The following is a 26,104-nucleotide window of genomic DNA, read 5'->3' as shown; positions in this document are numbered from 1 at the left end:
TGTGCGTGTACATTATTTTGCTTGTGTGTAAATTGTGTCAACATTAGCAGTGAAGTCTCCTGCTTGTTCCATACGGTCCTTCGTGCAGCTTCAATAGATTCAGCACGTAATCTCGAGCTCACAGTTCCAGCTCTTTGACCTTTACTCGTGCCGCGTCTCACCTGCTCGGAAACACACAGCTGAGCATACGCTCTGATGTATCTTAAATCTGCCTCTTCTTGTCTGTTAAGCTGAGCAGGTGAGAAAAAACATTCCTGCTTTGTTTTATTATTTGATCAGCGATCGCTAAAAGGCTACGGCTATTGGTGTGTGTCGCTATGTGCGTCAGTGCATGTCAGTGGATGAGTGTCTGGCATATATAAGTAGGAATATGAATGTGCTCGCCTGTTTGCTCTGTGTATCTATGGAAGGGAGATGAGTTTAGCAGAGAGTTCCTACACGCTACAGAAGACTGTGTGCTGCTGTGGTGCCATCTTCTGGGGAAGGAGTGCAACGTCTTATTAATTATACAGTGAAAAAGGAAAATGGTTAAGACAATACATAATTGCTAAAGGAAGAAGGTCCGGTAAGGAACATGACATTTAGAGAATGACATAAATTAGTCTCCTGGGGTAACAAAATGAATGGGAAAAGCCATCACTAGGTAAACTGTTTATTCTTAAGCATAGTGGGTAAGTGGAACCTTACAGAAAATGTACATTATACAGAAAACATAAGGCAATACTGTACAACATGTAGACTGTAGCAGCTTTCAGTGCCAAAACACATGAGAAAAACCATTTTATCGCAATTGTACATACATAATATGGATATGATGAATATCAAGTTTTGTAAATTTAAGTGTCATTCTGATAAAACAGGCAAACTCCTGGTACATAAAATTCGACTGACTTTGTGAAATTAACATTCAGAGTGGAGAGACTAAGGATGTGTCGAGTTTTGCCTGCACTGATAAATCAGTCCTGGTTTCTGAAAATAAGATTTAGCAGATATAAAACATACTTTTCATTGAGGCCACATTTCTGTATTAAAAATGTTTTGTTTTTTTCTGAAATTTCTAATTTTCATTAACTATAAGCAGAAAATCTGGATAATTAAGAGACAGAGACTTGAAAACATCTGTGTTTCACTTAACCCTTGTGTTTACAAATGGGGTCCAACCGACCCCACACCCATATCACTTGCATCATTTGCCTCAGTCCTTGCACGCACAAGTGTTAATGAACTGAGTTACTGAAACTTGTCAACTGCATTCTAATTCATTAAATATGACTACATTATCTCCTTGTGTAGATGGGTTTTTTTTCCTCAATCACTACTGCAGAAATGAACAAAACAGGACAAAAACAAAACAGGAATAACCACAATGGTTCAAAACGTGAACTATTGGAAATTGTACAGAATGAGCCTATGAATATACATGAATGATAACTTAAAAGTTAGGCACTTCTTTCATTTTTTTTTTTTACACAGAAGGATCACATATGTACAGTCCATTACAATGTAGGATTTTGTTTTTAATCTAACAATTATGAGACAGAAAGATGACAGAAATTTTCCACTGTAAAAAAAAAAAAATCACTTTAATTTTTTCTTCTATCTGCTTGATACAACATTCATGTTCTCATTTTGTAGATCTATAAGACCTAAATTACATTAAGAGTGTCACAAATACACTCATTTAATATATATTTACATAAAGGACTTGTTTTACTTAAGCCCCTCAGAAATGGATGGAGTGCCCTTAACATGTTCTACCACAGGTTGGTTTTCTAATTGGCCCAACATTTGAACCTCTGCATTTGGTATTCAGTTCATTCAAGTAATACCAGGATTTGAGAATTCACATACACACATCTACAGTGGACACATGGGAAGTCTGCAAAGGTTGACAGATCTCATACAGAATGGAAACCTGAGAAAAAGAAGTTTCAAAGAATGATACAATAAGAATGATAAATATATTATACAAGCTAACATGGCGCTATGTGAAAGAATAATTGCCCTACAAACCTAATTGGTTAGGCTTCGTTTGGTGGCAGCCACTGCTGTCATACGTTGAAAGTTAGTGGCACTAACGCTGCTTTCCAGTTCTATCGGAAATCGGAAACTTGAAGCTCAGTTTCACGTCAGACCCAAGGTCACCCAAGGTCAGTTGGAATTTCAACATGGCGACACCCACAAACATTAACAGTACCTCTAACAAACAACATCACTTTTAATTTGTTTAGTTTATAGTTGCAGGTGCTACAATGAATATAGACACGCTCTCGCATGTTTGTCTTTTAAAATAAACATCAGTAACACTTTGTTTGAAGTGTGATCGACATGACACTGTCATAAACATGACATAACTGTTGTGAACATGACGGAGTCTTCATTAATGCTTGTTGTCATGAAGGTAAATAATGAAATTTTTAAAGCAAAGTTGCATTAAAACTCGCATCAAAAAGACATTAAAGGTGTCAACTTTGGAATAAAAGTGTCATTTAACGAATGACACTTCATGACAACAGTCATTGACATTTACGAAGAAACCTTCATGTTCATGACAGGTGTTGTGTCGGTCTTATGCAATCCCTTCCGATAAAGAGTTGCTCCCAGTTTCCCAGCGGGAAATCTGACATCGGAGGGAGTTCCAATTGATTTTTCTGACTGGGAAGTCAGAATTTCCCAGTTCAGAGGAAAACATGAACGCAGTCAAGTCTTTTACATCCCTTTGGATTCAAATAGCTTCTGCGCTTTGAGTATGATTTTCCTTTTCTGTGATTCTAAATCAGCTTTGAACCAGATTTAGCAAATTGCACAACTTTTGAGGGGTTAAATTTTTATCTCGGAAGTCTACAAAATATGCCAAACACCTTTTTAGCAAAGATGAGATGTTCATTTAGATTATAAATGGTTTTCACATTGGAACTTTACCATGGACGCCATTTTTTCTTTCTTATTGTTGAATCATGCTTCATCACTGAAGCAACTAAAGCCTTCTGTATATATTGCTCTAAGTTCTTTGGTAACTTCCTGAATATACACTTGTAGTAATTTTGGTAGGCTGGCCACTGCTTGTCAGGTTCAGCTTTGTGCAATGTCTTGGTAATTGTAGGTAATTATCTTCACTGTGGCTTATCAAAGTTTTAGTTCCTCATCTGTTTATTGCTGTAGGACTGGGCATCATGTGTTACAATGTATGATATATTACTGTGCTCTGTGTTGAAAACCAGGTTCTGTTTAAATGATTTTTTTTTTCTTTTTACAGACATGTGACAATAATCACATGTGGGCATGGCTAGAGATACTGAACTTAACTTTCCAAAATATTGTGATAAATCAAAGTTAATTCATGTCTTATCCAGGTGTTAACTTTTTCACACAGGGCCAGGTTGGTCTGGATGCATTTTGACCTTTAATGAATTAATCTTATGTAATATTAATAATTGTTCCAGGAACCGAAACAGGTAAGGTAAAAGGGGCAAATTCTTTTTCGTTATCCTGTTTGTATTTTTTGACTCTGGTTCTGACTGACTCCTTTTCTTATGTAATAACTCCCTTTTATCAAAACTGTTCTCCCTCTAGATGGTTCAAAAATTACATGATGTTACATGTCTACGATATGAGAAGTAATACGTTTCCATCTTTGCAATAAACCACTAGTTACTGACTCCTTGTACTGAAGTCAGTATGGTATTTGCTAGTGATTTTAAAGCCATCATCACTGCAAATGCTTCCTCAGACTTTCATCTTCAGCTGCATACCCCACAGGTATCTGAGTCACAGAAACCAGATGTCCTGAGTTAAAGATGTCCACTGGAGTTAAAGAAGAGAGGGTCTAGTTTTAATTTAGTCCCCTAGTAGTGATTTGTTTCTAAGCAGTGTCAGAGTTTGGGTTATATCGAAAGACCTTGTAAATCCACTGTGTGTAGAAGGGGACATTAATGAAAATGCCAGGCTGGTTGGCTCGAGCGCAGCCTCTGCCATGGACACTGATGCCAACAATAACTTTGAGATCACCATCTTGACACACAAGAGGGCCCCCATAATCTCTCTGAAAAAGAAAAAAAAAATACACTGACTATTATTCGTCATCCGCAATTGAGCTGTCATCACTGTTAAGCTTTCCAACAAAGGTAAATGGAAAAAAAAAAAGTGTTTAACATTCTCAGTGACGGGCGGCACCATCATATTCGGATCTGTTACACAGTCAGAAACCTCAGACAGCTTTGGAAAGCTGATGAAATTTGGAGCAACAGTCTCCAGCTGCTCTGTTTACAGCAGACTGAAATCTAAGCCAGTGGATTCAAGAAACATTTGTTTGAGATTTAGATCAAACTTGGCTTAGAAAGCATTGTGTTGGATCAAGGCACTAAAGTTCTTGTAGATTCACATTGGGAGCAATTTTTATTTATTTATTTTTTTTTATCCAGATCTCAATGCCTGTTCTCATTTACCAACACGGTTGCCATGACACTTTCTGACCTCAAAATAAAATGGTTAAATAACTCGCTGATAAATAAGGCAATAAAAAATATTTACAAAAACTGTTTCTGTTCATGTACCTCACACACTCCCTCGTTCCTTTTCCCCCCTGCACAGATCTTGGTGTTGGTGATGTGGAAGTTCCCTCTATGCATTTCTCTGCACCTATCATTTCCAACAATGGGCAAGTCCACTGCCTTTAGGACGTCATCGTGACCAGTGCCTAAAAAAAAGAGAGGATCCTAATTATTGCTGGGTTTTTTACAGTTCAAACAGCATAACAGGACTGCAATTATTTTTTTATAAACATTATATCTATTCAATGGCTTATTAACTTAAGTCACAAATGAGCAAACTTCACAGCAGCGACTCAATGCATTCAAGCATTAGCCATGGTGTGGACAACTTGCTGAGGAGTTGTCCACACCAATCAGAGGAGATTGGTCAGGTTGGTTCAAGAGGATTAAAAATGCAACATGAGCTCAAACAAAAAGTTATACAAACTATCTCAATTCAACAATTTGAACAGCTCACCAAAATGATACTCCAGTCTGTTATTGTAACGTTCCTTAATCCAATGAATCTACCTTTTTAATTTCAAAAACTGGTAGGGTAAAAAATGTGTTTACTTTTGAATGCAACAGAAAATGAAGAAATTACAAGATTACACCCAAAAATGCATTAAAGCATAAGCACATTGCCATTAACTGATGAAAAAGAACATGTACGTTGATTCGGCGATGCATTAATAAACAGGAAATTATGGGAGTATTAATACATTTGATGAATATGAAGATACAATTCAAATATTTGATCTTTTTTTTGCATTTGAACTTAAGGCCACTTAAAGTGAACCCTTGACTGGATGATGTAAATTAACCCAGTATCTTGTGTCTTTTTATATCCAATTTATTCTCTTTTTTTTGGTTGTCCTGGGCACTGCAAATGCAACATCATATGCAACAATCCCAGGAGACAGGAGTATGCATGCATGCAACAGCTGTGGTGGGTTTAACATATGGATACCTTTTGTCTCTCCCCATCCATACATTTTGCACATGGTTCCCTCTGGGATGGAGCATCCGGCCACAGGCAGCTGAATTGTGTGGACGTTGTCTGCAGGACGGGCGGGCCTGGACATAATTAATGTGCATTATTCAGATGCAACAAACAGAGATTTATGCTTAAATAAAACTGGGAATAGTTTTTTTTTCCCCCAAGCACCAACTTTGAGAGTCTCAGGAGGGCTAAGCTAGATCCATTGGGGCCACATATCACTTGAGCTATTCTGACTTCCTGTCTCTTAGGTCTGTCAGGAGATCCTTCTCGAAGATCAGAGACTCCCAGCCACACCCGATACTCGCTGAGATCTGGAACACTGAAGGAACACAAGACAAATAACAATGTCGAGTTGAAAAACATTTCAAACTTTAAAGTAAAACAGAGCAAAGAACTTACCAGGAGGAGAAGCACTGTCTGTCAGTAAGTACCCACTCCTCTCGCACAAGAGAACCCCCACACCAATGCACCGATCTGGGAATAACACAAAAGCCAAATGTGACATGATGGATGAAACCAAGTTATCTGGAGCCTTTTAGATGTATTATGTGATTAGCACTAACTGCATTATAAAATAAAATACTCAAGAACAATCTCTACCCCCTCCACATATGTGGTGTCACTGGTATTCAACTAATAAAATAGATAAATTATGTTTTTTGTTGTTTTCTTTAAAAATTTTACCTTTTTTTTTTTTAGATAATTTTATTATCTTTTGACAGACACCTAGTTAATTTTGTACCTGAAACAAACTTCTTGGTTCAATAAAAATAAGTTTGGACTTAGATGGAAACAATCACTTCAGCCAAGTGACAACAAAGGCTTAGCAAGGTGCTGATTTTATCTTTATGAGGAGGGTGGTAAGGGAGATAAAACAAACTGCAAATAGTTCACACACCACACAGTTATTGTTTTTAAACATATTTTCGGAGTTAGTTTAAATTGTTTGCGTGCAAAAGCTGGATTGAAAAGTAGAAAAAAAATAAAACCCATCTAAAACAGTCATTAAAAAAGAAGTTTAGTTTTTTCCTGATTGTGGGAGGAAAATATATAAAACTGAAATGCTTTTACCCTTTCTGTATGCTAACCATCCAGCTGCCGTCTGATATGCCAACTGGAGCTCCTCCCACAATCCTGGTTCTTTTATGGACAAAACACCTCACAGGGGTTGGCTCAGCTACAAAGACTGAAACACATGAGCACAAACGTGCACACATTTGAAAAAAACATGTTTCTTTGTTAACCTTTTTAGAGAATATAGACTTACAATACATTTAACTTAAATTATAAACATGAATATGAATGCAATGTCACGTATGTTCCTTAAACAGTGACTATAAAAGGCTCTTCATTCATAATAACATAACTAAATGCTTTTGCTGCTACATATATTTTCCAATATATCGGTTCTATCTGTCTCAGGAACTGGGGATTCATACTTTGTAGTTTCCATAAATCTGAAAAAAAAAGTCACGTATAATAAAAACAACTCGCAGACACAAACGCACATGTAGCTGTCACTACAACAACATAACGTTTTGCATCTTGTACCATGACGACAGGGTATTAAAAAGGACAAATGCTGAAGAAACACAACCATCACTGGCTTGGCTGCTCAAGGAGACACAAACACTCACCTGGTGGAATGCTGTTCTGCAAAGCATCACCTGTAGACAGGAGAGGAGAGAAACATGTTGTCTTACATTTATTACAAATATTAACAAGGTACAAGGTGATAACGGACAGGAAAAAGTGCTGTCAGGTCTGACCTGACAGTATTTGTGAGCTTTGTGAAGCTCATAAAATTACAACCCTTCTTTAGAAAGTTGACTGGATGTTGTGAGACTTTGCCACACTAAAGAAAACTTAAGCACCTTAACAGTTTAAGATATTTGAGGGAAACCAGAGTTACAGTTGTAAATTTTGGTAAGTAGCTAATTTATGAAGAATAAGGCAAATCTGATTTACTTGAATAGCCTCTTTCCTTGCCGTTTCTTTTTTTAATTCTCCCATTTTCCTTCAGCTAAAGATATTTTAATACATGTCTCTACTACCCATTATCAGTATTTGGGTAGAATTTTATATCTTTGGTTATTTTACTTTGTTTCATCTAATGTTGTCAAATCTGACAGTAATATTAAGGTTTCTCTCTGAGGCTTAGTGTGACAGGGAGAAAATTGGAGGTTTTAGTTTGATTCCAGCAAATGTAATGAGTTCTGAATATTCTCTAACACTAATCTCTGAGTGTCGACAAGCGGGTCCACTCCAAACTAAGGTTATTTTTGTAACCATATATGTGAGATGACAAACCTCTAAGAGAGAAGCTTTTTTTTTAACTACAATTCTTCATCTGGAAGAATGACAAACCTCAGTTTTCTCATTATGTGTGAGTGCAAGAGACATTGTTAAACTTTGATGGTACTGCGTGAGCACATGTTCATGGACTTACAAGGTTTTACGTTGCAGTAATCCCAGCTAATGGCAGAGTTGTTGGTGAAACACCAGGGACCATGTTTGTCCTTATCAGGATTTCTGCAGAAATTTCCCTCTAGGCCAGCCATCAGCATGCCCCTCTCCCCCCTGAACAAAGAGAAAGAAAAACATTGTTTAAATTGGACATGGACAGTTTTTCTAAAGAAAACTTTTTTTTTTTTACAAGAATATGTTGTAATTTGTGGCTTCCTATTGAAAAATTGTTCCCAAATACAGTGAGCACTTTTATATAACAAACCTGCATGCCAGAAATGCAGGTAAAAGCGCCATGGAAGTGAACAGTGTAGGACAGATAGCTCAAGCAGAGAGTAAACAGTCAGCCCACCAAAATGACCATAACTGAGAATATAAGGTAAGATAATGTTATTACAGCGTTTTGTTTTGTTTTATCTGAGACCGGTTGTCTCCATACCATGTTAAATCAAGAGCTGCTCTCTCCAATTGACCCTCCTGCATTTTTAACTTCGATAATTAACTTTAGCTGATAAAGTTTAAGTGGCATGATTGATGGTGTTGTCGGTATAACATTTTGACTGCTACATTACTGAGTACATAAATCCCCTGGAGTGAAATACAGACAAACTACATGGAAAAAAAAAAAAAAAGTGGGATCTGCTAATACAAAGCAGGCTAACATAGTAGGATGCTTGTCTGGAAAAAAAAAAGGCATATGCCTGTTTATGTCAGTCTAACAATACTGCTCAGTCAGAACCAGAACAAGGTCTATCTTGATACAACCAGAATTGAAAGATTTCTACTTACAGGTTTGGTTATCAGTAGTGATTTGGTGAAAAGTCCCTACTTTTTTCACCCCCAAAAAAGTAGTGAATGGTCTTTTCTGCCCAGAAGCCCTTTAGGGGCTTCTGTCTTTTCATTACTACTTCTTTCTTGAGTACTTTCTCATCAACAGATAAATCACCTCAAGTTTATACTGCAGACATTGCTATCACTACTTTTATCTTGGGCGAGCATAATGTCACACATTAAACTACCACAACCTCAGATGTATTCTTGGGGTCTTTTGCATTTTTTCTTTTAACTATTTGAAATGTTTTGGTAATTCAGAAAATGAGTTGCCAATAATATGGCCCAATGCATTTAACTAGTTGTTTAGTGTTATTTGATTGTAAAGTTTGAACTGAATGACACCAAGCACAAGGCATGTTCATTTGTTTTCATTGTTTAGCATGTTGTACGCTTGTGTATGGGGGTATGGAGGTCAGGTTAAAAGCCTGTTAATGTTGTTTTATTATGAAAACAGGTTCCCCATTTGGGGCGCCAAAAAGTGGTTGGCAAATGGTTGCTGCTGCATTCATGTTGAACTTCTCTGTTAGGCTTCTCTGTATATACGAGATAAGAAGATACTCAATAAATAAATACTCACTAAATCCTCCAACATTTACATTTTATGAAGACATATTAAACTCATGAGTGTCCTCTTGTAAGAATTTTAAAACCAAAACCAAAATTCTTTCTTATTCCAAATTTAACAACAGCATTAAAACAACACTGCACAACATAATGGTTTAGAAAAAAAAAGCAAGCATGAGTTCCAAATTCTATGTTTATATGAGTTATATTTCTCTCACTGTGAGTTCCTGACCATGACTTTTGACCCACAGGCAGGATTCCAGGCAGTGGATCTGAGTAGCTTTGAAGTTGCTACAAAGGGGGCTTTGGGGTCAAATGCGAGGACTGAAGTGTATATCCCTCCACCAAGTTATCCCTAGGAGTCATTCTTGTTGAGTTAGGTCATCTTTGGGGGGGGGGGGAACAAAAGTGGTTGTTCATGGATGCTGAAGAAGCTAGTCACGGTAGCCATGTTCTGCTCCTGGAATCAAGAAGCTCACCATGGTGGGCTAACAACAGAATGACTTATGTAAAGGTCAACGTAAGTTTCCTCTCTCAGACCAACATGCTTAAGGTCTGCACAGCTGGTTCTTGGAAATATCGGAAAATGTTTTCAACAAAAAGGCATGTCATTTTCAAAGTTTTGATATCACTGAGCCGTTAAAAATCCTACAAATGTTACAAAGCTTTCTGACAGTTAATGTCCTTAAAAAGTTTTGCTACATCTTTGTTTTTATGCAAAGGTGCATGTATGTGATTTATTGGCAGAGCAGGTCTGTGTTTTACATCATAAAGTTTGGAAAAGTTATTAGGCAGGGAGGGAGCAGCGATTCGGCGGACTGACCTGTTGCTGTGGTCTCTCCAGGGAGCGCAGGGTAGGTTTGATCTAGTCCTTGACTGCTCTCCTTGGTAATTCTCTCCAAAGCCTAAGAAGCAGTCTGAGTTTGACCGCAAAAGTGGGGAAAAAATGAGAAAGGGAATTCAGATATTTATTTTATATGTAAAACATAGAAAGCATGCTTAAGAAACATCCTTTGTTTACTGAAATCTCTAATTATTTTCTGCCTATTCTGGGTTGCAACTAATGTCTCGCATTTGCAGCAAAAAATGACTGATATAAAATTGTAAACAGTAACAAAGAAAACAAACAGCTAATGGTATGCCTTCCTTCATACTTCTTGAATCGTTTTTAACCTTTTTTGAAGTTCCAACCACTAAATGAATGTGAAGTGGAGGTAGAAATACATGGTTTTAAAGGTGAGACGTGCAAATAACTTATTTTAATTTGATACCATAAGAAGTTCAGATGAAAGTGGGCAGAGCGAATATAAAAATTAAACTTGCTGGCCTACATATAAAACTCTGTAGAGGAAATCCTGAAAACAACTACCGCCCCACTGGGGCACATAGTGAAAGAAGCAGCTTCCTGTAGAGATGTGTTTCTTTAAGATAGACTTCATACGAAGTTGGATGGAGCTAAATACACAGAATGAGAAGATCTGTTGGAGGAGGCAGGAGGCTTTAGAACGGGACAGAGGTTCACATTCCAACAGGAAATGAACCCAAAATCTGTGGCAGGACAAAAAAATATTGATTTTGGTCATATCTGTCAAGTCTCCCGGGAAAGTACTATATTTTGCCCCTCTTTCCCACCGTGCCCCCATATAAGTGTTTTCCCGAACATTTCTCATATTAGAGTAACTATGTCGCCAATGCCCTCACATGCCCATTCGTACGAAAGCACAGGACAGCGGAAAATCTCCCCTGTTCTCATATCTGAAACTTAACAGGTAGGATTTTGGTGGGTTGGGTGTGTTGCATGCCATATAAGTAAATAAGAATATGTAGGAAATTTGAAAACTTTGTAACTGTTTCCTTACAACTTATGTGCCACTTTGTGCTGTCTCCTTTTTACTGCGACAAACTGTGGAAAACTTCAGAGGATATGACTACGTTTTCAAGGCACTTTGTTTTAGAATTGCTACTGATGTAATGCAATGTATTTGCAGTATAATACACATTTGGTGTGAAACTTTACACTTAATCACTAGACTATACAAACCACTGGAAAAATGTGGAAAATAGTTTCTAACAAACTGAACCCTAACAAACCACAAATATATAACTTTCACGTTAAACTATAAAAACGCCTTTGCTTTAGCTATCATGGCTGGATCTAGAACACACAGAGATGGGAACACAAAGTAAGTCATCCACTAAGACTCCTTGGAGAAACAAACATAAATAAGTTATTAAGCTGCCTGTCATCCTACATTTCATTTCTATATGGGAATGTATTCAAACCTCGAGGGTAAACCACAAACCAACCTCAGAGTCAGTTTTTATGCAAAGCCACAGAAACTAAAAAATATTCCTGAAAATCCCTTGAGAAATTGAAATGTGTGTAATCAGCCATAGATCTACATCTTTCCCTTTCAGAATCTCTTGGTATTGCAGAAAGAATCTGAACCAAGACTAATCCCCCAACTTCATCCTTTTCCCTGTCCAGTGAGACCAGACCATCCCTAACTGCTGTCAGATTTTATTTATGTGAGACGTGGTGGTCAGTCCTTCCCACAGTCCTGTGCGATTACAATTTTCCACAGGGATGCAGAGGACCTTGGTCACAAACCAATATGTGTGGTACAGGGTCTCATACGAATTCTGCAGTGTACAAAATGTAAAAATCACCAAATATTCTTCTGTTTTAGGCTGAAGAAACATGCTTTTCCCTTGCTGCTTTCAGCATCAAATAAAGCTGTCAAGTTTCTCACCGCTGACAGGACTGTTCTGGACGCCACACTGAGGGATGTGGGTGCAGAACATTGTGCGTACTCTTGGGTCTGTAGTGAAACACCAGGGGAATTCTTGACCGTCTGGATTTCGACAGTAGTTCTCTTTCAGGTCCCTGGAAAATAGTGAGGGAAAAAAAAAAAAAAGGCATTGTGTTATCTTCTCAGACGTGAGTGCACACTGGTGGGTAAGTGCGTTGAAGGCTTTCTCGTGCAATTTTTCACTCACTTGCAAGGGTAAGCTTCAGGTAGGAATGTGTGGTTATGTGGATACTGAGAATCCCAGCGTTGGCAGGCGAGTCCGCTGGGCGTCGTGTCCGCTGTGCCTCTGTAACCCTCTCCTCTGCCCTCATAACACTCAGTTGTCTCCGCCTCAGGACTTTTAGGAGGGGTTTCTGCAAAAGAGTTTAAAATATTAAGTCTGTTCATTAAGGAACATCTAGCTGATTTGTTGGAATGCATGCTGGTAAATACACAGTAACAAGAATAAGAAGAGAGTGATGTTATTTGGACTGGCTGGTGGGAACTCATCTTATTCCACTTAAAACTATATTCCATTTGATGTGTGAGTCTGTTTCTGTAACTGATGCTTCTGTGCTAAAAAAAACAACAAAAACCATAAAAAAACATGTTCAGTCTTCCTCAGTTCTTTGCCATTTTTTATGCTTCTAAATCTGTAGTACAAGTTCTAGCAGTTGTACTATTTTATTGTCTTTCATGTTTTCTATTGTTTTCTAATATTGGTTGCTTGCATTTTTGTGCTGCTGTATTTCTGTGGATACTTAACACAGGCAAAGTTATCTACTTTGAAAAATTAATGGTTCTAGCTCAAGTATACAACTAAGATTCTGGATCCTAAATGTCTGCATAATCGATGGACCTAATAAATGAACCAAAATTGCATCTTTAAAATGCATTTTATGTTCACAAGCAGGACAACACTTGTGATTCCGAAGTTGATTCAGAATGCAAAAATAAAAAATAAAAAAGCGGGTAAGAGTGGTCCAATGTTGTGCTTTACTACGTCTTTCTTTGGTTCATAACAAGACGCCCACTTGCTCCATTTTCCAAGGATCAAGATGTTGACAGCTAACATGCAAACCACAGCTTTCAACTGGTACTCCACAAACCAGGTTGTGACAGCACAATGTTTGGCTTGGTTTTGACATCACATCCCGAAAATCAGTCTTTATTTACATTTGCTGGCCATGCTCGCCTGTCCTAAAGCAGTTTCTTTCAATGATCTTGGAAACACATGGAAAAAATTAAAAGGAAATCCATAAGGAGACAAATGCACGATTCGTAGTAGCGGGTCTCCTTCTAGCTTTGAGAAGAGTCTACAAAACAACTGAAAGATCGGTGTAAATTTATCCGGAGCCAGAAAGTGACTGATGACAACAGATTTCACTACCAAGGGAAGAAAATGCATAAATAACGACGACGCACAGAATAAAAATCATGTCATCATCTGCACTGGAAATCTTAATTATCTTAAAATGATTTAATTCTACTCCATCACAAATAGATTTTCCTTATTTTTAGGCATACACAAACATGGGCAGAGTAAAACACAGTTGGTAACATTGACCACTGTTTCACAATACAAATAGAATGTGTGTGTTTACGCTCGGTATCAAAGTACATTAACGTTTTAAAAAGTTACATTTTGAAAACCAAAACAAAAAACAAAAAAAAAATCCCATCATATCATTCCTATGGTTTAAAGTGCTTCAAATATGTAGGACATAAAGTCAGCATCTCCATACCTGCTGTACGGAGCTTAAAGTAAGGCTGTGATACCTCTCCAATCTGTTGCTGCACACTGCTGGTCAGCTATCTCTACAGCCAGCTATAGAAAACAGTTACACTTTTACAAGAAAGGCAATTCTGGGTGAGAGTCCAGGCCTGTTGTCCTTTGCCACATGTTTTCTGTCAATTTGCTGTGAAATAAAAGCCACTAGAGCAAAAATATCCTTTTTAAAATTATTACACTTGAACAAGGATTACTCTTCAGTAAACTGATCCCCATAAAGTATATTCATCCATTTATTTCGGTCAAGTAAAGACTACCTTTGCACATAATTTCACACGTAGCAGACAATTTGCTTTGGCTGTAGCCAGGTCCTCTGAGTCAGTAACTGTCATCACTGCAGATCTTTTGTTAACATGAAGGTTGCAAACAATTGCGTTGTGTAGATAAAAATTATGTTTTTAAGCTGAGATCAATCAGTGTTCCTAGATTTAGAACAGGAGAAATATTTGGTTAGTGATAGCGTTTCATTGGATATTTAGCAGTATCTTGGTTTCAGCAGAACAGCCCCCTCTATGGACCTCTTTTTAGAGGAGATCTGGAAAAACAAAGCAGGAATCCCTTGTTTTTGTATCTGTTCACAGAAAGGTCAGAGGCAAGTCAGAAGTTCATTAGCCTGTACATGAGTACATGCAGAAAAAACATGTTATAAACACTGAATCTTAATTTTTTTAATTTTTTTTATTGTGTCTAAAAATAGATATGTGCCAGTTTAACAGTAAACAAAAGAAGGGGCCGTGTGAGTGGACCACTTCTCCGTTTCTGTGTCTCTCGCTTTGTCCTCACAGCCTTGTTTTGATTAAGACTAACTGGGTCGTAAACTTGGGTGGTTACCAAAAAACTCCCATATCAAAGAGCAAGCCGGAGAGATAGAGAGCGAGGGGTAGAAGACAGTTTTTAGAGGGGAGAAAATAAGGGAAACACTGAATTATTGGGTCCATATGGATCATTGCCATCAAGCAACCATGGTGCCAGGATTGCGGATGCCTCTTGCAGGCCAGCCGGCCAGTCTCAAAGAGAGTACAAAGCTTTTAAAAAGTATGCATGCACCTGAATATACAGAAGTTTGAAAACATGTAATGTCTTTGGTTCTGTCCTATACACTTTGTAGAACCATCGTTCATTGCTTTTACAGCTGCAAATCTTTTTGGTTTATGTTTCTATCAGCTTTGTACATCTGTAAACTTACATTTCTGCCCATTCTTCTTTGCGAAATAGCTTAAGATCAATCAGATTGGAGAGTATCTCTGAGTGTAGGATTTGCAGTAGATCTGGACTTTGACTTAGTTGTTCTAAGTTAAGCACGAAGACATTTTAAACTAAGCAATTAGTTTTTAACTCGAATTAGAATAAACTCTTATCAGCTTCTCTGCTGAAGAGATGCATCCGGTTAGTCGAACAACTAATGTTTAACAGCATTAATTGTTAAGACATCAGTCGGACCTTTTATATAATAAAAACACAGGTATATTCCTGTGTTTTGTCTACATGTGTTGCTGACTGCTAATGTGGAGCTCTGTGCAGCCTGACTACCAAGAGCTGGCATAGAAAAATAAACAGCGGGCCGATGGCGCTGTGAAAAATAAACATTTTGGATACTAAAGAAAGGGGGCCAGCTGATAGTTGTGTGTGTACATGTGTTCCCTAACATCAAGGAAGATTCATGTCAATATGGGGTAAAACAAATGCTACAGGAAGTTGAACATTGTGGAAAATTCAGTCAGGCATGACTGACAGCAACAGTATTCAACACAAACACACCTAGTTTACATCACAGACAGATTTTCACTTGACATGCATAACTGGGGTCTATTTAACCACACACAAACAAACACGCACTCATGCTTACCACAAACTTTGATGTTGCAGTACTCCCAGTGTGTGTTTGGGTCTGTGGTAAAGCACCATGGTCTGTGACGTCCGTCAGGGTTCCTACAGTAGTTGTCATGTAGGCCTTTGTCAGGGTATCTAGCACAAAAACGAGACACCTTAGAGTGTACACAAAGCCCAAAGCTTGCAATAAAGTTCCACATTTCTCCTGCGTGCACAGTGGAACAATTTGAAAGAGTATATAGTACTACATGAAGCTGACAAATAGGCGACTAGCTGCGAGCAGACACCATCTGTTTATGTGTTTAGAGCTCAGGGAAATGAGGAGGATAATAAGTTGCAACACTACAGATGTTTAGCAGTCAGTCATCCCAAAGTCCCACATCCCTTCAGGCCCGTCGCCTTCAGGCATGAAGCACCAGGCTGCGGTTCCTCTCGTTTCATTAACGGCATGAGCAGCCTGGGGCCCAGTTTGTACAAATAGTCTGATGATTAAGGACGTGTTAACGAGTCTCAGCTAATCCAGACCACCTGCCACCCAACTAGCTGGAAGAGCCATGACACAAACTCGCAAAAGCTGACGGGGACATATGTCAACACAAGCTGAAAAGATGTAAGGAATACTTGCACAAATTGAAATATATAGCTTTCCTAATGGGGATTTCCCTGCATACCACAGTTAAAAAACACAGATCTATACTAGATTCCCATCACTTCTCTTAGGGGAAATGTTTTCATTGGCTGACTCAAAATCACTGATCTCCAGAGTGAGTCTCATGAATCAGCTGCAGCAAAATACTGTGTGATGAAAAAATATCGCATGCACATCGACAGAGCATATGGTTTGTGAGGTGTACTTCATGCGATTTTAAGTGTGAAAGTTTTACCTTGAGGGATGGTATGAATGCTTGTGAGGTTCATTCAGGTCCCATCGTTGACATTCTTTCCCACTTTCTGTGTAGTCCATTGGTCCTCTGTAATCTTCCCCATTACAGGTAATGCACTCAACTGTACAGTAAAGGAAGACAAATATAGCATAAGGTCTAACTTCGAGGTAACAAGGCTTTTTTGCTTGTTTGTTTGTTTGTTTTAAAGAATCATTGCTTCCAAAGGAGATTTTGGATAGTCAGTTTGAATGAGGCTGATTATGGGATATTTGTAGTCAGGATCTTTCCAACACTAAGCAGCTGAAATATTTTAACTTTAGTGACGACTAAGAAACTGGGGAAGTCAAGCTAACACCTGCTTTAGAAAGAAAATACATCCTGAATATGTTCTGAAACTGACAACAATAAATGGCCTCAGGTCATTTTGCCTCTTTGGCAGAAAAGTGACCACTTTCATACATCAGTTTTGCACCATTTTTTTTTATCTTCTTACATGAATTTCTCACCTGTGATCAAATCATCTTGCAACTAATTACCATAAGAATGTCTGTCATTGTATCTTGGTATATTTATGAGTTACAGAAAGAAAAGTATGAATGTTTGAAATGTTTGAATGTATGCACAAGGGAACATGTTGATTCAGTTGTGCGTAATTATCACACATTACACTATTGCCATTGAATTTGGTTTTCATCCCTGTTTAGCCAGTTCATTCTTAGGAAATATGACAGGTTAAAACAACAGAGAGGTTTTACTGTGTTTCTACTGGTACAATATTATTAACTGTAGTCACATAACCATGTCCTTGCAACCGTTTACAAGCAGAATGTTAAAATAATGCTTGAAATAGCAAGTTGTCAAAGTGCGTGCAAAATGTCCCCCATGTAAGTCATGCGGTTGGTATGTGACGTTAAGTTCACAAGCACGGCATGTTCTTTAAACTGTTGTTAACAAAACGATGGGATGCCATTAAGCAATGTGATTTGTGTGGTTAAACTATCCACTGGATGAAACGGTGATGTGATCACATGGCGTAGAGTTCGCTCTATGGTTTTAGCAAACCAGACTGGTTCTTACACAGAAGCCGTGAAGAACTGGCTCAAACAGCCCTGCGGGTTGAGCCCTGGAACCAAGTCGGTGGGGAAAAACCCCAAACTGTTTTTAATTTTTCCAGTATTTACTCAACTAAATATTGCCCTCGTTGGTTCGCTCACCTATGACTCATATCTTTGCTCATCCAAGACCAAAAGAACAAGCATGAAACAGTGGAAATGAGGTTCAGTGAAAGTAAGGACGAATCTAGACAATGAGAGGAAATCTGCATGAGTCATAATGAAAAGGAAGAACCTCTGTTTGGAGCGATGCTGCAATACTTGGCAGATATATTTATGTAGATGATTAGTGACAAGACACCTTTTGTGAAACAAATTCACTCGACACAGATGTTCAGCTGAGAAAACAGCAACAATGTAAACTGCGACGACACTTTTAGAGCTGATACCTCTTAAAGCTTGTTTTCCTCCTCAGAAATCCTTAATGATGGCCAAACAGGCACACTGTAAGCATTGTTTGGTGTCATGCAAGATGTTTACAAGTCAAACGCATTCCACACACACACACACACACGCACGCATGTACGCACAAAAAAAAAACTCTACAAAAAACCAGAACCATCTGTTTAACAGGTCTCAATTATGCTGTTATAGTTATGTTAATAGACATTAAATGCACCTTGGCACAAACTGTGTCAGATTAATGAAAACATCAAAGTTTAATGAAGAGAGGCCACCATTTGTTAAATGGTGAGTGGGATACACTGCACAGTGTAAACAACCAAAAGGATGCCTATTAAAAACAGATGTTTATGAGCCCACTCCTGACATGACACAGCACATTTATTACTTCTGGCTGCTGGTATTTTTCTGCTTGTGCATGACACGTTTGTATCTGCATGTGTGCTCTCTATTAGCAGCGGTTACATTTTGGAGGAACCCTTCCGCTCTTTACAACAACACAGACCAAAATCTATCGAAATTGAATTTAATTACATGTTTCGTTCTTCAGACCGATGTTCTTTTTTAAGGTTTTGTTGGCTCTACTGGCCTTTATTTGAAAGTAGTTTGACAGGAAAGAGGGAGACATGCGGCAAATGTCACCAGGTCGGGAATCAAGCCTGCGACCACCGGCATGAGGACCAAGGCCTCAATATGTGGGTTGCGCTTTGCCCCTGAGCCACCACAGCACCCCCCAGACTGATGCTCTTAACATCTGTCTGTTGAAGAACATGAGGTTTTCTGATCTCTTTTTATCATTCTACTACTGGGCCCCTAATTAAAGTGATCCAGTGTGATGCACAGGGAACAAGCCCTCTGACAGCATGCATCCCTTAGGATTAGATAACAGCTGTCATTATCGTCCACTCCTTCAGGAAGACCCGGCAGTAACATTTTGTGATATAACATTGAGGCTGAGAGTGTTTTGCTTTCATCACAACCACATGTTTGCCACAAGGACAGGCTTAATTGCTGGATATTTATCTAGATGAAACAACAGAGGCATTAATTTCCTCTAATATTTCATGACTTGTTCCTTTGGGGCTCAAACCGCTCATAAAATCGGAGCCTGAAGAAACAAGAGAGGACATTAACATGTGAACCCCACACCTGGAAACAGCTGCAGCCTGCCTCGGTAAATAAACCCCCTAGACTGACATGTATTTAAGAACAGAGGTAAAGTAGACCACAGTCAGAGTAAGCACATCCTTCTCCAAATATCTGATTGCCCAATGTGCTACACTTCATTTCAGTTGGTCAAGCTTCAATAATAATTGTAATTGTGCAGTAATTTCCAATGCGGTATGCTTATTACTTCAACATGAATGTCCTCGTGCAGAGACGTATGTGCATTTACCTTGTGAACACTGCGGTATGCCACACTCCTGGTGTCGGAGGTGTGGCCTGGGGTCAGTGGTGAAGCACCACGGACCAACGGTGGAGTTGTCTGGGTTGCGGCAATAATTCTCTATTAGGTCCGTTTTCCTGTACCGCTTAGACATGAATCTGTTGGAACAAGAGCAGCATGCAAAACAACAGCTCACAACCAGAGCAAAGTGAAGAAACAAAAGCCAGAAGCTTAATGTCAACTTTTACTAATCACAGAATGACAAGCAATTTCTCCTTTACAAGGCAGCTGCTGCTTGGCGGTAAATCGCCTGCGTCGAGACGGCAAAATAAACATCTTTTAAAGTCACCGGTTGCAAGGCTGGAGGACTGACTTATCCATTCCATGCTATTGGTAATTAGAGAAAGCATGTTCATGCGTAACAGCGGTGATATTTTCCCGTCAAGGCCTGTTCTTAATGTAGAATAAACATGCTGACAAGTGACTCATATCTTTTACATCAGGCGAGCACATGGCTGTGGTCACCAGTGGGGATGATGGACATGGCAAGTGTAGTTTTTACGTCGAGCTGTATTTTTCCACGATGATGAAATGATAAAGTATGAAACGTTCATCTTTTGGTGCCCGATAAGGACAGAGGAGGCAGGAAGTTAAAACCTGGAGCTGATAAAAGTCCTATTGGTTTTTCACTCTGTGTGTGTGTGCGTGTGTGTGCGTGTGTGGGTGCGTGTGTGTGTCAGAGATCCCTATGCCTACAAGCTGACTGATAAAAACATACAAAGTTCCTTGCTGTAATTACCTAATTTGTAGAGGCATTAAATGTAGTTTGACATAGGAGGTTCATTGAAAGTACAAACATTCACTGCCAGCTGTGATATATGCAAGTTAAGCAGCTCACAACAAAGCCCTTTCAGTATTCTTAACATATATAAGGATATGAGACTTTACATATCTTTGGTCATTTGAAAATACTTATATTTTTCTCTGAATTGTATTTTTTTATACCTTTTCTTTAAATTGTATTTCTTTTTACACCTTATTCATAAAAAATGCAATACATTAATTGAACCGGAAAATTCAAATTAGGTAAAAACAAAATAAAAAAGGGAGAAAAGGGAGGATAATTTGAGCAGATAAGCCCTGTATTGAGCTCACAATGATGATCTGCTGGGTAACATCAGAAACACTGTAAACATTGCCTTACTTTATTATTGGTAATGACTGTTTTCTCTGTGTTAGTCTAGCAAATTCATCTGTGGGAAAAGATTAAATGAGCTACTTTAAAGTGAAATCTTTCAAGAGCCTTAAGTTACGTGAATGTGGACTATATACACAGAGGACGTAGCTAAGAAGCTTATTGTGTTATTTTGTATTTGTTTTCAAAAGCATTTAGTTCTTTTATACCTGATGCATGTCTAAATTAGTGTCAAAAGCTCATAACATTGCTAACTTAAATTTTCAGCATCCTCAGTCTATTTGAGTTTTTTTTTTTCTTATCTTAAAAACAATAGTTGAATTTGAGGCATTTCTTTTTTCCAGACCATCAGTGTGCATGGATGGATGGATGGATGGATGGATGGATGGAAGGAAGGAAGGAAGGAAGGAAGGAAGAAAGGAAGGAAGGAAGGAAGGAAGGAAGGAAGGAAGGAAGGAAGGAAGGAAGGGAGGAAGGGAGGAAGGAAGGAAGGAAGGAAGGAAGGAAGGAAGGAAGGAAGGAAGGAAGGAAGGAAGGAAGGAAGGAAGGAAGGAAGGACACTTAATGACACAAAAAACAGGCTGGATATAGAAATATTTTACCACACACTATGTTCGTTTTCCATGCTCGTCCAGACTGAGTAGGAAAAGGATTTACACTTTAATCTTGTTGCTCTTAAGACATTGTGATCTACTCTTGCTGTCCATTTAGTGTTTTTTGATGCATTCCCCCCAAGAAATCGCATGCAGCCTCTTATCTTAGAAGCTAGTCGCAAATTAGATAAGATCCAAATTTCTGTACGGAGACACACATGCAAAATAAACACACATCTCGATAAACAGACTGTCCATTGCAGGAAATGATGTGTGACTCAGTGAAGTGTTACAATGAGGTCACCTCTGATGAATGACTGCTCCCTGGAGCATAATCAGCCACTAATATATCAAACCCACACATGGACACAGACTAGCCTCTAGCTACCAGCTAATTGCTGCTCTTACTGGCCAACACTAACATTAACAGCAGCTTATAACACGGTGCTGTTTGACACTGGGGTGAAAAGAACATTGCATTTCTTACTTGTGCTCATGAGGTATTGGGGAGGCCCAGGCTTGGCACAGGATCCCACTGACTGTCACTGACCTCCGACCCCTGTAGCTCTGACCTGTCCCCACAATGCATTCCCTTATGTAGTCTGCAGTGAGGCAAAAACGAGAGAAGAGGGAAATGTGATGAGTTAACAACCTGATCACAATTTTTATAGACAAAGCCTGAGCAACTAATGAAGAAAACAGAGAGAGGGAGTTGCAATGCTGGGCTTAACAAGAATGTGACATTGCCAGAAGAGGAATCTGTTTTCCCAATCAGGGCCATGCGGGTTCACACTGGCTGCAGAGCTTGGATGTTCACTTTTTTTTTTGTGGTCATCTTGACTAAACTGAAGACAGGGATTTCCAGTGTTTATACGAACACCACTTTGTAACAGCAGAGAATAAAGCATGACATATAGTGGGGCTGTAAAAAAAAGACAATTACCCTTGACACTCCCTTGTTTTCCCCCCTGTGGGCTGCTATGATTACTAAAAATAAACCACTTTGACCACTAAAATCAATAGACAAATCAAATTCCAAATATAATTGATACATTAATGCAACACAAACCACCCTTAATGGGGATAACTTTCCTGTCCTGATCGACAGGCTGATCGGGTGAGACAGCGTCTGGTCCTAATATCAGTTGGCAAAAAGGAAAAGAAAACAGAAAAGGGCACCTTTCTTTTGATAGAGGTCATAGTAGACGTTCTGATGGCTTTGAGCTCCTGGTGAATTTCTGTCAAATGAAAGCCACTGGCATTTCCTGTTCCGATGATCATAGAGGAAAGCTCTGGGGAAGGAAAACAGATAGAGAAAGCTGAGGACAAATGACGACTGAATACAATCTGTAATTTCTTGAAGCAAAATGCATTGACAGGTATTTTAGTAGTTAAAATTATGCCACTCATAATAATTTTATATGGTTAGGAGGTCGCATCATCAATCCCTTGGTTGTTTTTTTTTTTTTTTTTTTTTTTTCCAACTGACATCCGTTTCCATGAGTTCAATTTGCATATTTAAAAAGAAAAAGGATAGGGGAATCATTGTTGACAAACCTGCAGTTGAATGGGAGTCTTTTTCCACGACTGCATGTTTTTGCACATTTGGTTAAGCTCAGTTTCCTGCTTTTGGTCAAATGTGAGGAATCTGGAGACACAACAGTCAGTCGGGTACCTTCGGATTTCTGATAGTCCTGGAGAGCATTTCGCCTGCCCTCTGTCGCACAATCACAAAACATGGTCATGCAGTTGCAGCAATACAGAGTGTGAAGAAACTTTTTTAAGGCAAAACAGACACTAAGGTATAACTAACTTTAATGAGGAGGAAGAACATGCAGGACTTGCTTTTGGTTTACTAACCTGTTCTGCAATTAGCTATCCGCTGAGGAGAATTGTGTTACACTGTTCGTTCACTTTAAATAAGATGAATCTCCTATTATTATTCAACATCATTCAGAAAGGTGGTGCGGATGACATGTTAATACAAACACTCACACTAGATCAACCAGTAATGAGTCAGGCTGCTTTAAGTGTGCCAATTTGCCTTGGGTCTTTTAAAATCTCTGTAAAAATCAGAGAGCCACTTGAAAAGAAAACTCTGGTTTCAAATCCCAAAACCACATCACTCTTCCCCTTCTTCCTACACGTGTTGTTTGTCTGTCTGCAAGCACTTCAATTGACTTGATTTTTTCTTCTTCTTCTTTTAACAATGCAGATCTTGAAACGACAAGCATGATGAGTCCTGCTTTCAGATTCAGTCTATGCATTAAGTTTGGATGACATGAAGGATCAGAGGTTTGACGTGAGTCAATTAAAGTTATGCTTCTACTCTGCTGAATGAAACTTTGAGAATCATTCTGCTGGAAAAAAACAAACAAAAAAAACAAAGTGGACTACAGAAAGGTTAAAATGGTTTTAGCTGGTTACACTGTGTGACAGTACGTTATTTGATCACTTTGTTAGAGCTTTTTGTAACAGGTTAGGAGGTCCTTTTGCGGATGACACAGCAGTATGGGATGAAAACAGCTGCATAGTGTTTCATATATCACTTGGGTTTATGAACGCTTAAAAGTTCTTGCAAGGTGAAATAAATGCTATGGATAGAAAATACACCTTCAGATACAGCTTTTACAACAAAATAATGTACATATTTCTGTCTTTATTTTTTCATTATTACTATTTTGTGTCAGATTAAATTAACAAGAAGGTAGGCTATTTGAATAAAACTGCTATCGGCTATTCGTGGAGCGCCAGCCAGTGCAGTGAAACGCGACTGCAGCCAGTCAGACACGTTTTCCAAACTGTTACTAAACAGTTTACGGAGGGAAAGACAAAAAGAAGAACTTACCGCAGCAAGAAACGACTGCGAGTCCAACAACGAGCCTGTAAATCCACATCGCCTTCATTACACAACAACGTGCAGAGAAAACAAATGGAAACGCTGCCTGCTGTGCGCTCTGACAGATACCAAGGGACTTTGCTTCCACCACTGCACAAATGATGCGTCTCCCCTCTAAGTACTTATTCACCTCCCTCCCTCTCTCCCTCCCTCCTTCTCCCCCCCATCCTCCCCCTCTGCCTGTTTGCGCGCGCGCGAAAGAGTTACGCATCTATCTTCTTCTTGCTCTACGTTTTATTTATTTTTCATCTCGTTTTTTTTTTTCGACTTTATCCCTCCGCAACCAGCAAGTACGTACTTTACCAATATTTAAAGGGGGGTGCGAATGTTCAGACCTGTGTGGTGCTGGATGTGTTTTGTTTATGATGTGAATGGGGTTGCATCCTTCTGTTCAAATAAACAAATTAAGCAGGTTAAATATTTCACGTGTTATTTTTTGACTTCACTTTAACCCTATTATTTCCATCCCGTCAGCGCTGAGGGAAATTCGCCATTTGTCTTAAGTTTTGTCTTTTAACATTTTTTTTCCCCCCACTACCTAAAACTGAAAAGTAAATTACCCGGGAGTTTTATTGGGACAGGTCTCCAGACATAAAAATTAAAATTAGTCCTAGTGGCCCTAATACTCATTCTGGTCCTATTAGTAGTAGGACCAGAATGAGTCCTATTAGTGGTATGAGTACAGTAATAGGCTATTACTTAAACCTTCCCAGAGGAAGGTTTAACTAATCCCATTTCCACAAAGTTGTTTGTAAAGGAATTAAAAGTATCAACATAAATGTGTGATTTAATTCATGTGCAAATTCTAATAGCTATTAGATTTCTTTGACCTTTCCAACCCTGACACAAGAAATATTGCTTATAAAATAAGACATTTTAAGCGTGAATTTGTTTGTTAAAGTTTAGTTTAAAATAATTTAACTTCTTTTTAAAGGGTTTTATGTATTTTTCAGACACAGTGCCATTTCATATATATTGTACAATCAAGTAACTATGTTACTTTCAGTTGTTTGAATTGTTTTTTTATAGATTTATATATTAACCATACCAAAATGGAATTTGACTTGGCAATATGACATCTTGAAATTGGGCCTCTCCCAGCCAGCATGCCTAGGTGGGACCCATGTGGGGGAAAGGAGGGCTGATATATGGGTCCCATATGGGTTTGTCCACGGGTTCCACGATGGCCCCACATGGGTTTGCCCGTGTAGGGCCAGAGCCCACATGGGCCCTACATGGGACCTAAATGGACAAACCCATGTGGGCCACCACCATATAGGGCCCATGTAGGGCCCATGTGGGCTCTGGCCCTACACAGGCAAACCCATGTGGGGCCATCGTGGAACCCGAGGACAAACCCATATGGGACCCATATGGTCTGCCCTCCTTTTCCCCTCATGGGTCCCACCTAGGCATGCTAAGCTCCTACTCTTTCAGACACTCCTGCATCAGTACATCATCACAACAATGCTACTCCATTAAGCCATTTACAAGCATTCTTAGGAATGTTGGACTGAGATATGATAAGCTCAGCAGACACCTGCAGGTGTTTGCTAATTGCTGCTGCCACTAATCTGATGGAGCTGAAAGTGGAAAGCACTGGGGAGGAGTGCTCAGTGAGAATGAAGCTCAGATGGGGACTGTAGCTCCAAGGAGGAGCTTCGTGAAAATAGATAGCAAGGATTTCTCCAACGTGAATGAAAGAATTAAAGCAACACACCAGGTATGTTTTTGATGAGGGAATAACATTATGGCATCACATAATGCTTTAGAAAGCAGATTTCACATAAAATCCTCTTTAAACTTGTTTTGTTGCATTTGA

The 26,104-nt window shown here is 38.9% G+C and overlaps 1 protein-coding gene across 1 annotated transcript; it reads right to left on the bottom strand.

Moving 5' to 3' along the window:
- Positions 1-636: 636 nt before the first annotated feature.
- hgfb (hepatocyte growth factor b) lies at positions 637-24,443 on the bottom strand. Its single transcript, XM_014969454.2, has 18 exons — positions 24,232-24,443; positions 22,941-23,100; positions 22,563-22,675; positions 21,871-21,985; positions 19,605-19,753; positions 16,695-16,815; positions 15,827-15,945; positions 12,397-12,562; positions 12,150-12,283; positions 10,220-10,313; positions 7,982-8,112; positions 7,170-7,199; positions 6,604-6,718; positions 5,932-6,006; positions 5,702-5,851; positions 5,500-5,606; positions 4,554-4,696; positions 637-4,042 (listed from the first exon to the last, which is right to left on the bottom strand). Exons 1-18 carry the CDS (start codon positions 24,287-24,289, stop codon positions 3,863-3,865), a joined length of 2,160 nt encoding a protein of 719 aa, XP_014824940.2. The 5' UTR covers positions 24,290-24,443; the 3' UTR covers positions 637-3,862.
- Between the last annotated feature and the right edge of the window lie 1,661 nt (positions 24,444-26,104).

The sequence above is a fragment of the Poecilia mexicana genome, unplaced genomic scaffold (genome assembly GCF_051168715.1).
Source record: "Poecilia mexicana isolate PSO_F unplaced genomic scaffold, ASM5116871v1 scaffold_6, whole genome shotgun sequence".
Classification (NCBI taxonomy): Eukaryota; Metazoa; Chordata; class Actinopteri; order Cyprinodontiformes; family Poeciliidae; genus Poecilia; species Poecilia mexicana.
The sequence above is the reverse complement of the archived record's forward strand: the minus strand, read 5'-3'. Positions and strand labels throughout refer to the sequence as shown.

Excerpts from the sequence above, each read along its gene's own strand:
- hgfb (XM_014969454.2), bottom strand. The coding sequence starts at position 24,289 with ATGAAGGCGATGTGGATTTACAGGCTCGTTGTTGGACTCGCAGTCGTT. Across the intron at positions 12,284-12,396 it reads CCTGAAGCTTACCCTTGCAA|GGACCTGAAAGAGAACTACT; the intron begins GTGAGTGAAAAA and ends ACTATTTTCCAG. Across the intron at positions 10,314-12,149 it reads CCAGAACAGTCCTGTCAGCG|ACTGCTTCTTAGGCTTTGGA; the intron begins GTGAGAAACTTG and ends GGTCAAACTCAG.